Source organism: Fundulus heteroclitus, chromosome 12 (assembly GCF_011125445.2).
Source record: "Fundulus heteroclitus isolate FHET01 chromosome 12, MU-UCD_Fhet_4.1, whole genome shotgun sequence".
In the NCBI taxonomy this organism is placed as follows: domain Eukaryota; kingdom Metazoa; phylum Chordata; class Actinopteri; order Cyprinodontiformes; family Fundulidae; genus Fundulus; species Fundulus heteroclitus.
Window position 1 is genome coordinate 22,669,537 of NC_046372.1, and position 13,949 is coordinate 22,683,485.

Genomic DNA, 13,949 nt, shown 5'->3' on the forward strand with positions numbered 1-13,949 from the left:
CGGAGTTTTTCAGGGAGATTCAAACCCAAACGATGTTTTTTTGTCGATCTTCTCCTCAACAAACACGCTGAGGCGACTGATGGGAGGAGCTAACGTTCTCATGATCTCCTTGCTTACGTTCATCAACACTGTTGACAACTATTCAGCAACTTTTCAGACCGCTCTGGTGACGTTTTTATCTTTTTGGTGTTGTTTGAGGCGGCGGGCACAATACAAATAAAATGGAAAACATCTCTGATAAAAACACATTTAGGATTACAGGACTGAGGCGCTCAGTCAGTCAGAGACGAGGAAACGAGTCTCACATGAGCAAAGCTGCGCTAGATTACAAAGCGGGATGTAAATATGTTATAAATCTTTAACGGGTAATGTTAATTTTTTAAATAGATTCTCCCTGTAACTGATTCACACGCAGCCTCATTTATTCAGCTCATCCCCTCTGATGCCTCTGCTATCTTCGGTTAATATTGATAGTATGAAAAATATAGTTTTTATTCAGGTAAAATATTATTTAATCCTTAATTATTTTATAGAGCATTATTCAGTGTTGATACTCTTCTCTCCTACAACATACGTTGTATTCAAGATAGTGTTTTAGCGTTCTGTTTATATATAAAGTTATTTGTATGTTTTCATTACTCTAAATCTATAAAAAAATATATATATTGTGCTTTTATTTTGTTTGCTTTTGTTCCAAAAGTTTAATAACTAAACCAGTCAGTGATCATGATTTGTTTTTCAAAAAAGTATCGATAATGGCAACGATAAAATACCGGATCGATAAGGAGTATCGTTAAAATAAATCCTTAATACCCATCCTCATACGTACATAAGGATTGAGTATAAACAATACGACAATATGAACAGAACAGCTGGTTTTGTCAACCTAAGAATCTAATTTAAAATGTTTTTTTTTTTTTTATTCAAACAGATGCCAGGAGGGAATCTGTTTTATATTCTTAATTGTATGTTTAGAAATATTCAGGAAAGACCATCTTCATTGCTGCTACAGCTTCAGCCGCTCGTTTTCTGCCCAGAAGCAGGAAGAACGTTTAGATCTTTTAAAGAACCCAGAACCCGCTCCTCCTCCTCCGTTACCTGTTTGAAGCGAGCGAGCTCCTTCAGGGCGCGCCCCCACTGCTGCTTGTAGTGGAGCTTGGACTTGGTGGCGGACTCCAGCTTCCTCTCCAGTTCCACCTGAAGAAGAACCAAGCGGGGGAGAAGCGGTCAGAACGGAGGCGCTGCGAGCGGCAGAAGCAGAACCTCTCCGTCTCTCCTGCCCACCTTCTCCAGCGTCAGCAGGTTGATCTCAGACTGCAGCCTGAACTCGGGCCGGACGTTCTGCTGTTCTCTGTAGAGCTGGAACTCCTTCTCCAGCTGCTTGTAGCGAGACTCTCCGTCTGCGATCTGAAAACAAAGCGAACGTTTAGGAGGAGGAACGGCCGGCGGAGCAGCGGCTCTGTCACTACCCGATCCGTACCATCAGCTCATAACTAAATATTTAGCTTTTCTTTTTGAGGCAGGGGTTTCTTTTTGTATGTCTTTGTATTTGCGGCAATATTGCATATTCTAAAAATTAAACATCAGCAATACATAAAAAAATACATTGTTTTTTTGTTTTTTTAATAGCAAAAATGTTTCCCAGTTGTGGTTAGGGAAATAAATGTATATAAACAATTTCTTAATGTACATAAACCTCCAGCTATAAACACATATGAGTACAGAAACGTATTTGGTTTTGAATTTTTTTGAAGTTTGAAGTTTTTTTTAAATAATTTATTTGATTTGCATATGTATGTATTGTGTGCTTAATAAATGTATTTTAATAAGGTATGCCTTCGCTTTGTGTGTGTTCTTTGTTCTATTCCCTGTTCGTTTTTGTAAAACATAAAACAACGAGGTCTTCTCTAGTTTATGATACGCACTGCAAAAACAGTACTAAAAATAAGTCAAATCTTCTTGAAATGAGTGCATTTGTCCTTGATTTGAGCAGGTAAATAATATGATTTGCCAATAGAATAAGATTTTTCCACTTAACATAGGAACAATTCATCTCCATCATCTTATTTCAAGTGCAGGATGTCCAATTATCTTATATTATATTAGGGGCAAAGATACTCATTCCGCTGGCAGATAATCTTATTTACCTGCTCAAATTAAGGACGAATAGACTAACTTTAAGAACATTTTACTTGTTTTTAGATCCGTTTTTGCAGTGTGTACACCAGAGGGCGCTAAAATCTCAATCGATAACTTTAACTTTATAATAAAATAAATGTTTAGAACAAGATTATTTGTACAATGAAATTTATCGTATAATTAAAAGGATGAAATATTTTTTTCCAGTCCTGTTTGAACAAGCAATAAAACTAACAGATAAACGTTACGCAATGATAACTTCCTGGACTTCTGAGCATAATCCGATGATGACGTCAAGCAATACAATGGAGAGAATGTAAAACGCATCAATTTCTTTCAGAAAAGTCTTCAATATTTTATTTACGATTTAGCATTATTTAATGATTTAAGTATAGAAATAAGTATTTTCAGTACCGTAATTAGATTATCTTTTTGGCGACCAGGAAGTTATTCTGTTCGCGCTTGCGTAAAGGAGCTGATGGTACGGATCGGGTAGCTCTACCTGCTGCTGCAAACGGCCTCGCTCTTCCTCCATCAGCCGGGCTTTGTCCCTCTCCAGCGCCACCCGGTGGTCGCACTCCCTCTGCAGCCGCCTGCTGGCCTCCTGCAGCTCTTTCTGGGTGAGGTCGTGCTCAGCTCTCAGCTCCCTCTGCAGCCGCTGGGTCTGCAGGGAAAAAAAACAGAAACCAGGAGGTGGAACCGAAGCAGCCGTCGTTACAAATAAGACTCAGATGAGAGGAAAACATGCCATACGCGATACTTTTAGCAGATTAACAGTTGTCAGAATAATCAATATCTCCGTATAATCAGTACTAAAAAAAAAAGATTATTCTTCAAAGATACTCGTTTGTGCCTAAAATCATTAAAACCGACCTGTTCCTTTGCCAAAACTGTCCCGTTTCTTTGCTCTAACGAACTCAATCTCCCTGCAGCCCAATGATGATCCACTGCTGGAAGTTTAAACTGTTCTGACGTTTCAACCAAAGTCAATTTATGAGGTAAAAATCTCCTTTTAAAGACAGACTGCATGCGACTCCAAACTGTCCACTTGTGTTCAGTCTATAAAAAGCCTGAGAAGACTTGAGCCTGGGTTCTACGACGCATTGAGAGATTTCTGAAAAGGCCGACATGGAGCTGAGAGAATGAAACGTTTGTCAGCAGCAGTGCTTAAAAACCTCATATATAAGTTTATATATGGTCTAAATAATCCAGAGGAAAAGATTCTCCAGGCTTTAGTAAACCTGTGGTGCCTTCTCAGCTGTTTCTGTTAAACTTTTAAGTAAATGTTTGAGATGACTGCAGATGTGTAATTGTGTCATCTTGTTTTTTTTTTTTTAGCAGGATCATGATTCTCAAATTTTGTATCAACAATTTCATCTTTTGATATTTTTTACTTTTTAATCCTGGGTATTATTTATATAGTTGCTGTTATAACTAGTTTTTGTTGGCGTTTGTGTTTTCTCACAGATGTACCTTATTCTGACCACTGGGTGGCGCTACAGTTCTAGGAATAAAGAGACTGAAAAAAAAAAAAAAAAAAGGAATAAAGAGACTGAAGCAGCTCGTTTTTTTAAACGATTAAAACCAAAAATTACTAAAATCTTCTGCATGAATGCTATGAATCTTTTTTAAATGTGTTTTTTCAACAGATTTAGCAGAATTCAGATGATTCTTTAGAAATATTGGAGAATTAATGGGTTTATGTTTCCATTTCTCAGCTGTTTTAGTAAAAGTATCCACTGGACATCAATTTTAACAAAACACCGTAATAGTTAAGGTCTTCTCTCAGGGAGTTTTGTAATTCAGGGTTCCTACAGCACAAGGCAAGTTAAATTCAAGACTTTTTAAGACATTTTAATGCCACTTTAAATAAAAAGTTAAGACCAACTTCACGATAAACGAGATAAACCTGGTTGCGACAACTTCACCCAAATGTTTATTTTAACATAAACCATTACTTTCTGGCTCAGCAGACATGTTAAAGATTTTGAAAAACATTCCATATAGGAAGAAAGCTAAAAAAAAACACACAAATTACAGATTTATTTTTAACAACTACTGAACTGAATTCACAAACTTTGTTTTGTTACTAAAATAAACTATAAATCAGTGCCAACTCTTTTTCACAGCTATGGTCCGGCAGCAACAGTTTTTATTGGTTCTGCTATCGGGACGGAACCAATAATGGTTACATTGAGCCGTTCAGTAAATTAAAAAAAATATAATTGTGTCAATTATTTTACCGTTTGGTAAGGATTACAAAAATAAAATCCTATTTATGACATGGTAACAATTTTAAGACCTAAGAAAGACTGATTTAAGACATTTTAATGCCAATTAAGGCCTTAGTTTTATATTATAGAATTCAATGCCTTTTAAGACTTTTTAAGGATCTGCAGGAACCCTGTAATTAAATCAAAGTTTTTAGCATGTTCTCCCAGTAAAAACCACCAAAGCGGTTAAACTCGGGGGGGGGGGGGGGGGGGGGGGGGGGTGAAGTGGTTTGGAGGAGCTCTGACCTGCAGTTCAGCTTCAGCCAGCTGCTTCTCCCTCTTCTCCAGGTCTGACAGCGTTTTCTGAAGCTTCTCCTCCAGCAGGTTGAACTCCAGCTCCTGCAGACAGAGGAGGATCAGCTCAGCGCGCCGTCGCTGCCGTGAAGGTGCGTCTCGCTGCTGAACTCCTCACCTTCTTCTGGACCAGAGCCTCCCTCTCTCTGTCTCGCTTCCTCCACTCCTCGGCCAGCGCCTGCATGTGCCTCAGCTCCTTCTGCTTCAGCTGAAACAAACGTTTGACCTTAACTCCACGTTCACAACAGCAAACATCAGGTCCACATGACCACCGCCGCACCAGAACCACAGGATGTGATGCTGAATATATGTTTAGGCAAATATATTGTCAAAATATTGTTAAGTAGAAACTTTTTTTTACCATAATACGAGGTTCTTCATTTACTTATTTTCTTTTTTTTTCAACTTAGTTTGAAGTTCACAAGTGCAGTGGAGCCTGTTCTTAGCTCAATGTGTAATACCACTAGCAGCAAATGTTTTGTTATATTTTCATTGTTTATAATGCCACGGCGGCCATCTTGTTTTACAAGCATGTTTCACAGCTTGTTTTTAGTTGCACTTTGAATTCAGGTCAACTCCCTGATGAAATGCTTGACCTAAAAGCAAGGTTTTAAAATAATTTCTTTAATTTCTTTTTATGAAACAAAAAGGAGGAAAAAAAAAATTTGATTAATCGGATTTGGTATGATAAAATCGGAGATTTATTTTTTAATCCATATCGCCCAGCCCTACCTCAGGGTTAAACTTTATTCTCTGGTTTGATGAAATGTTTTTTTTTTAATATCTCAGCTGCTATTTCCGTTCCGCAGTAACAGCAGAGATAAAAGCCCTGAATCACAGAGGAGACCTTTCTAGAGGAAACAGTTACGTCGACGTCTTCGTCAGCGAAGCGGCTCCCTGCAGACTTCCTAAGAATCACGACACGCCTCTTTAACGTTAATTTGTCTGAATAACGCTGATAAAAAAAAAAATCCATGAAATGTTTATTTTGGATCCCCGTTAGCTTTAGCATGGCTCTTCCTGGTCCGTCCACGTCACAAAAATATTAACTAAATAAGCTGAGACGTTTCCTTCATTTGCTTCCTATAAAAATAAAGACTAGAATTTGTCTTTTATTTGAAACGCCTCCATGTCTGAGAGCCACATTAAAGTTCCAGCTGGGAGAAAAGCTCCCGGTGTAAATAAGCTAACAGGCTAGCTCTCACCCTGTGCTCCTCAGGTTTAATAAAACTGATTATATTGCAAAGGCGATTAACCGTCCAGCCCTACTGTCAATGATATAATGCTCATTTTGAAGTATGGCATCAGAAGGGGTTGATTAATTGGTTGATTGGAAACGACAAACTTGAAAACACATTTGTCGAATCAGTTCTGGCGTAGCTTTACCTCAAATGACCGATCGTTTTTTTCTGTTCCCTGATCTCTGGTCCGCGCTCGTTACCAACGTCTACTTCCTGTTTATTACAGCGTAACGAATGACGATGTTATGGTGTACATCTCCTGGTTGATTCGCTACAAACCAGGAAATGGAAACGCGTATGATGCTAATTTTAATTTTTTTGTGATATTTTAAAACTTCGCTTAAAATTCGCATGAGAGACCTAGGAAACAAGCCCCGCCCCCTTCATAGAGTTCAGAGAACGCGCGTTCTTTTTAAAAACTTGTAGTTTTGGCAAGAAGTTGTTGAATAAAGGTTTGAGTTTGAATTCAACAGTATAAAATGATCAGGGCTGAACTTAAAATATATGTTTTGAATTTGTTGATAATTATCGATATCGATCAACATGATTTCTATTATATATATATATATATATATATATATATATATATATATATATATATATATATATATATATATATATATATATATATATATATATATATATATATATATAATCCAGCCCTGGTTGAGATCATTGAAATTGTTTAACAATCTCAGTTTGAATCTAAACCAGAAACTATGTTGGATAAAGTTAGGCTGAATTGAACAGACGCATCGTCATTTTCCTTAAATCTGTGAAGTAGAGTTAAATTTCTACCTGATCATCAAACAGGTCCTCCTGCTCCTCCTTCCACATCTCCAGCTCCAGGGCCGCTCGATACTCCAGGGTGTCTCTGGTGTCTCTGGGGGCCGTGGGGGCGGCGGGCCCCTGGGGGGCCGACGGGTGTTCAGGTGCCGCTGGGTGAGACGGCGGCTGAGGGACGGCCGGACCTTCATTCTTCAGACACAATACAAACAAAATGGAAAACATTTCTGATCAAAACACATTTAGGATTACAGGAGATTTTAGAGAAAAACTAATAATTACAATTATTCTGAAGTTTGTTTCCAGATCAAAGCCTCATGCTGGTGGTTAAAATAAGAAGCTCGCTCATTTAAAACTAAAAAGTCCAGCATGTTTACCTGGACTCACCTGTGAGGAGTCCGACACCAGGACCTCTTTGGCTTTGACGAAGCCGAGGTCCTCCAGCGTCGCCGCGTAGCTCAGCTCAGCCACTCGCTCTGTGGGGCTGAAGGACGGAGACGCTGCCGTTAGACGCTGCGCGGCTCGTCGGCCCGATCAGAACCGTCAGAACCGTTCCTACCGCTGAGGGTGGACCACAGGGACTCGGTCCTGGTGGGTCTGCCTCCAGCGGGGCTCCCCCGTCCACGCCGTCTTCTCCGGGCCGAGCAGGCGATGCAGCTGGATGGAGGCCAGTCCCACCAGCTGGTCTCTGCTGCTGGAGCCTCGGTCCCACAGCTCCACCACCAGAGGAACCCTGCCACCCAAACCGTGAGAAGACAACATGGCCGCCGCCGATATCACAGCAGGTTCATCCTGAAGCGGAGCAGCTGTAATCAGCGCCGCACTAAAAACCTGATCAGAGGATCCATGACGACCAGCCGGCCAATAAAAACGCACTAAACGCAGGGCTGGACGATATGGAATAAAAGCTTATAGATAAAATAGAAATCACATTGATCTGCATCGATAATTATCAACAAATTCATAACATTTATCCTAACTGGAGCCCTGGCCATTTTATGATGTTGCTTAGCAACCTGTTTTTGGATAAAGACACAAACACTAAATTCAAACTCAACCCTTTATTCAACCAACTTTTTACCAAAACTGCAAGTTTTTTAAAAATAAAAAAAGAACATGTGCTCTCTGAACTCTGAAGAGGGCGGAGCTTAGTGACAGAGCGTTTGTGATTGGCTGGGAGGATGTAATGATGCAATATTAACCACTGAGCTATATAATACACTGGAGTGCTGTTTTTGCCGAAAAACTGAAGTCACTGGCCGCCATCTTGCTCCTCCCTACTCTCACAGAATCCCACAGGATTTGGTTGCAATAACAAGCAGTTTTCTGGCTGCGTGAAAACGTTTCACAGGTAATTCTACAGTCAGTGGATGTACTAACACTATTAACTACTAGGAAATTAGGTGCTGAAATATTTTACATGTTATTCATATTAAATATATATATATATACATATATACATATATATTGTTATTTATATATTTATAAATGTTAAACATATATATTTAAATGAATAAAATGCAAAATATTTCAGCACATGACTTTCTCAGTACTTGATAGTTTTAGTACATAACATAAAAGTATATGGCATTTGACATTTTAAAAATCTTAAGCCCCCCTGAACATGAGAAAATCCTCGTTATTCGATGCTGTAGCGCACATATTCCCTAGTTACTGGGGGGAAATAGGGAGTACCAATATGGCGGCTGGTGGCTTCAAAGCGACTCGTTCTAACAGCGGGCGATTAGCACTCCAGTGTATAATATAGCTCAGTGATATTACAGGGTTCCTACAGCATAAGGCAAGTTAAATTCAAGACTTTTAAGGCTTTTTAATGCCACTTGAAATAAAAAGTTAAGACCAACTTCACGATAAACAAGATAAACCTGGTTGTGACATAAACATAAACCATTACTTTCTGGCCCAGTAGACATGTTTAAAATTTTGAAAAACATTCCATATAGGAAGAAAGCTAAGAACACACAAATTACAGATATATTTTTAACAACTACTGAACTGAATTCACAAACTTTGTTTTGGTCCCTACTAAAATAAACTATAAATCAGTTTTTAAAAACCACAACATAACCAGTGCCAACTCTTTTTCACAGCTATGGTCCGGCCGCAACAGTTTTTATTGGTTCCGCTATCGGGACGGAACCAATAATGGTTACATTGAACCGTTTGGTAAATTTTTAAAAAATTATAATTGTGTCAATTAATTTACTGTTTGGTAAGGATTACAAAAATAAAATCCTATTTATGACCTGGTAACAATTTTAAGACCTAAGAAAGACTGATTTAAGACATTTTAATGCCAATTAAGGCCTTAGTTTTATATTACAGAATTCAATGCCTTTTAAGACTTTTTAAGGATTCGCGGGAATCCTGTATTAACCTACATGATAGAATGCAACAGGAAGGAAAACTTATTTTATTAAACTTTTTATTGACCCTTTTTTCTATTATCGATATTTATTGATATTGAATCATCGTCCAGCCCTAACTAAACTACAACTAATTAGGTTCAGAAACCATTTTTCCTGACATCTGACCAGATGTGCGGTCCGCGGAGGAATTGAACCATCAGCCGTTGGTCTACCTGAGGAAGGTGTCCTGCAGCTGGTGAGGCAGCGCGGCGAAGTCAAAGGCGCAGTAGGACTGAGGCAGCGACGCCTCCATGTTCCTCTGCAGCTCCACGGGGGGGTTGGTGATGATGGGAGCGGAGCTTCCAAAGAACTGGTACGAGTACCTGCAGAGCAACGAGCAGCCGATGAATCAGGGAACAGGCCTGTGACGTTCTGAGGCGGTCCGGCGCTGACGAGGAGTTTTCACCTGAGCGTGGCAGCGATGGGGTGAGGCAGGGCGAGCTTGGCCAGGCTGCGCAGGTCCAGGGAGAAGCAGTAGTGGTGGGCGGAGGAGGGGATGGACACTTTGGGAGCGGAGACGCTGACGGACGACGGTCCTGCTGCAGCTTCAGGCTGAGCGGGCGGCGGTGCAGGAAGCTCAACATCTGGGTCCATAAACACAGCGTCAGCAGGAAGGCTCAGAGAGAGAGAAATAAGGGAGATGAGGGCGTTAGCGTCACCTGCTGTCTGCTTCCTGTGGAGATCGAGCTCCTCCAGGAGACTCTCTGCTTCGCTCTCAGTGCGAGAGGAAGGAGGAGGAAGAGGAGGAGAATCAGGTTTCCGGACTGGAGATGGACTTGGTGCTCTCTGCTCAGGAGGAGCAGCAGGAGGAGCAGCAGGGAGAAACGGACCTCTGATGGGATCTTTGTTCCCCAAAGACGCCTGAAAAGATAAAATGTCCACAGAAATGTTTCCCCTTCAAACGGCCCAGACTTTTCTTTAAAGCTAAACTCGCCCCAAATCAACGTTTCTCCCAATAAACTGTTAACAGGCTTGTTCTATAGCGCTGTCTGCATAGCCTGGTCATTATTCTGACCAATTTACTGCACATTTGTTGAAATCCTGTCTCTAAAACTGTCAGTGTGGCGCCATCCTGAGGTTAACGGTGGTATTGCATTGAATTTGGAATCAGTGTTGCGATTGGTTGGTTTTTGTGACATCACTCAGTGATTTATCAGCTTAGCATTCACTTGGTTTATTTAGCATTTCTTTAGCTTTTACTAGTAGTTAAATACCTAAATTTGATGTTAAGACAGGAAAAACATCAGGGAGACACAGTGCTGCTGAAGGTAAAAATGGCTCTGAGGGTTGGAAAGGTTGCTGCATTGGTATGAATAATAATAACAATAACAATAATAATAATAATAATAATCTATATTTGCTACTTTGTCCGTTCCAATGAAGCTTGTCGTTTGCATTAACTCTAATGGAGATGGGGGGGCTGCCCCTGTGCTGCTGCATTTTATTGCAGCCATGACTTTCACATTAACTGAAATAAATAGATGTGTTAAAAAAAAAGCTGATATTTTGATGAAAGAAGGCCAGAAAGCCGGGATATTTCCTGATATCCTCTCCTGAGCAGCGCTGCCATCACGTGGCGTACCTGAGGCACTAGCTCCTCCCTCCTCAGGGTGACGGCCACTCCGACCGTCGGCTGCAGCTCCGCAGGAAGAGGCGGCAGCTTGTTGCGTTTCGGAGGCTGCAGGACGAACGCTCCCTCCACCGTCGCCGCCGTGTTCTCCAGGTCGACAGAAGCAGCAGCCAGGGCGGCGAGGGAGACGTCGGTGCTGCCCAGGGAATGATTCCCACAGCACAGATGGATCTGAGGAGGCACCAGAGCGTGAGGACCAGGACGGGACCCTGAGGAGGCCGCGGCCCGCTGCTGTGACTCACCTGTAGGCCGGGCTGCTGCGACAGGAAGGACCGCAGGACCTGGCTGCTGCTGCGGAGGCGCACGGAGGCGCGCTCCGGCTCAAAGTCAGGACTCAGGAGGTTGTGGAAAGGCTCGCTGGTGATGTCGTTCCCCAGCAGGGAGTAGTAGAAGAAGAACCCGGAGTCGTCTGCTGTCAGTTTCTTCGTGCTGGGAATCAACTGCAACAACGTCAGAAACGTCTGATTAGTTAAAAATCACTCAGAAAAATTAAAATATACAGAATAAAAGAAGCAAAGAGCTCATAGAGCCGCCTTTAGCAGCAATAACCCTCAAAACTAAGACGAAATTAATTGACACTCCTTTCATCAAATATGAGACATAAATGTTGACAGAGACGACATCCAATCACAACCTATTTAATTTTATGGTGACAGGGAGAAGATCCAGTCATATAAACTTTAGATCACTGATATTTACATATATAAACAATATTTAGAGCTTTAAAATGCAGAAATTAAAAGGTGTCATCAACTGAGGACCTGGAAACTAAAACTTGCACCTGTTCCAGTTTGGTAGCGAAGGCCACGGTGACGGGACCTAGCTGTCATTTTTAGTTAAAAATCACTCAGAAAAATTTAAATAAAAAAGAAAAATATACAGAATAAAAGAAGCAAAAAGCTCGTGGAACCACCTTTAGCAGCGATAACCCTCAAAACTAAGACGAAATTAATTGACACTCCTTTCATCAAATATGAGACATAAATGTTGACAGAGACGACATCCAATCACAACCGATTTAATTTTGTGGTGACAGGGAGAAGATCTAGTCAAATAAACTTTAACTCACAGAGCTGAAATGCTAATATTTACATATAAAAACAAATAAACAATATTTAGAGCTTTAAAATGCATAAATTAAAAGGTGTCATCAACTGACGACCTGGAAACTAAAACTTGCACCTGTTCCAGTTTGGTAGCGAAGGCCACGGTGACGGGACCTAGCTGTCATTTTTAGTTAAAAATCACTCAGAAAAATTTAAATAAAAAGAAAAATATACAGAATAAAAGAAGCAAAAAGCTCGTGGAACCACCTTTAGCAGCGATAACCGTCAAAACTAAGACGAAATTAATTGACACTCCTGTCACCGAATAAAAATGGGACATAAATGTTGACAGAGACGACATCCAATCACAACCTATTTAATTTTGTGGCGACTGGGAGAAGATCCAGTCAAATAAACTTTAGCTCACTGAGCTAAAATGCTAATATTTACATATAAAAACGAATAAACAATATTTAGAGCTTTAAAATGCAGAAATAATAAATAAAAAGGTGTACTGACGACTTGACGACCTGGAAACTAAAACTTGCACCTGTTCCAGTTTGGTAGCGAAGGCCACAGTGACGAGACCTAGCTGTCATTTTTAGTTAAAAATCCCTCAGAAAAATTTAAATAAAAAGAAAAATATACAGAATAAAAGAAGCAAAAAGCTCGTGGAACCACCTTTAGCAGCGATAACCCTCAAAACTAAGACGAAATTAATTGACACTCCTGTCACCGAATAAAAATGGGACATAAATGTTGACAGAGACGACATCCAATCACAACCGATTTAATTTTGTGGCGACAGGGAGAAGATTCAGTCATATAAACTTTAACTCACTGATATTCACATATATAAACAATATTTAGAGCTTTAAAATGCAGAAATTAAAGGTGTCATCAACTGACGACCTGGAAACTAAAACTTGCACCTGTTCCAGTTTGGTAGCGAAGGCCACGGTGACGGAGAGGACGAACATGTCGTTGCAGCGCTCTGCAGGACCCACTTGATGGTACCCCTGGTCCGGGATCAGCCGGGCCTCCAGCGTCTCAGGGAGCAGCCCGCTTACCGAGGCGGAACCTGCAGCGGCGTGAGGGCGCAAACAACGAGGAATGAGAACGGCTGTCAGGCAGGAACGGCGTTAAACTGAAGGCTGAGCGCCTTTCAGACACGACCCAGGGCCCGACGCGCAGACAGCAGGCAGGACAGGTGTAGGTACCAGATCGACTCGGGGCGGGGTCTGCGCTTCTCCAAGACGTCAATATATGGCAACTCATCTCAAACACACTACATTGCGCCCGCACTCTCCATTTACAAATCAATTTTATTTTGTTAATTTATGGTTATTTATTTTCCCGTAAATTAGTCAAGATACATCACTGATGATGCGTCCCAGTGCATCCATGAGGTGTATCTTGTATAGTTATCATCTGGCACAGCCAGTGACTCCTAGGAATAGACTAGGTGACAGCCAAGAAGAGTTTGGCCGACTACTGGAGAGACAGTGGACAGCACGGAAAGACGGCACTCGGGGCAGGTTGGGGTAGCATCCCAACCTGTATCTTTCGCGAGAGAGAACCCAAATCAAGCTACGGAAAGCCCTACAGTAAGATACCCCCAGGAGATCCCGAGAGGGGGGGAGGATGAGATCTCCAACCGGACGGACCACACGGTGATGACCCAGGCAAACGGACAAACGACGAATGTGACATGCATTTGCGGAAAGCTGTGCAAGAACCACCGAGGCCTGAAGATCCATCAGGCTAAAATGAAATGCCTGGACAGAGACAATGAGGTACAACGCTCAGGTCTTGTACCTGGTGAGACGCAGGAGGAGCCCGGCCAGGAGGCAACCCACAGAGCCCAGTCCCTCCACGTACCTCAGACTCTCAACCCTAGCAGAGTAATTCCACAGCAGCGGATTAAGTGGCCCCCAGCCAGCAGGAGGAGCGACTGGCAGCAGTTCGATGAGGATGTGTCCAACATCATCCAGGCCACAGCCAAAGGAGACGTGGACAGCCGCCTTACATCGATGACCACTGTCATTGTCAGCTACGCCCGGGAAAGATTTGGACAGGTGGACAAAGGAAAATCGAAATCCACTCCCTAC

The 13,949-nt window shown here is 41.6% G+C and overlaps 1 protein-coding gene across 2 annotated transcripts in view; it reads right to left on the minus strand.

Annotated features, from left to right (window-relative positions):
• Positions 1–13,949, minus strand: part of LOC105921640 (centrosomal protein of 120 kDa) — a 50,198-nt gene that overhangs the window by 11,663 nt on the left and 24,586 nt on the right. For both annotated transcript variants that reach the window (XM_036144288.1, XM_036144289.1), the window contains 14 exons: positions 12,771–12,919; positions 11,035–11,232; positions 10,745–10,963; positions 9,822–10,023; positions 9,569–9,746; positions 9,336–9,485; positions 7,293–7,466; positions 7,121–7,217; positions 6,746–6,925; positions 4,825–4,914; positions 4,659–4,751; positions 2,642–2,803; positions 1,285–1,407; positions 1,099–1,197 (listed from right to left, as the gene is read on the minus strand). In XM_036144288.1, coding sequence (XP_036000181.1) covers positions 1,099–1,197; positions 1,285–1,407; positions 2,642–2,803; positions 4,659–4,751; positions 4,825–4,914; positions 6,746–6,925; positions 7,121–7,217; positions 7,293–7,466; positions 9,336–9,485; positions 9,569–9,746; positions 9,822–10,023; positions 10,745–10,963; positions 11,035–11,232; positions 12,771–12,919 — 2,114 coding nt within the window. The remainder of the gene's footprint in view (positions 1–1,098; positions 1,198–1,284; positions 1,408–2,641; positions 2,804–4,658; positions 4,752–4,824; positions 4,915–6,745; positions 6,926–7,120; positions 7,218–7,292; positions 7,467–9,335; positions 9,486–9,568; positions 9,747–9,821; positions 10,024–10,744; positions 10,964–11,034; positions 11,233–12,770; positions 12,920–13,949) is intronic.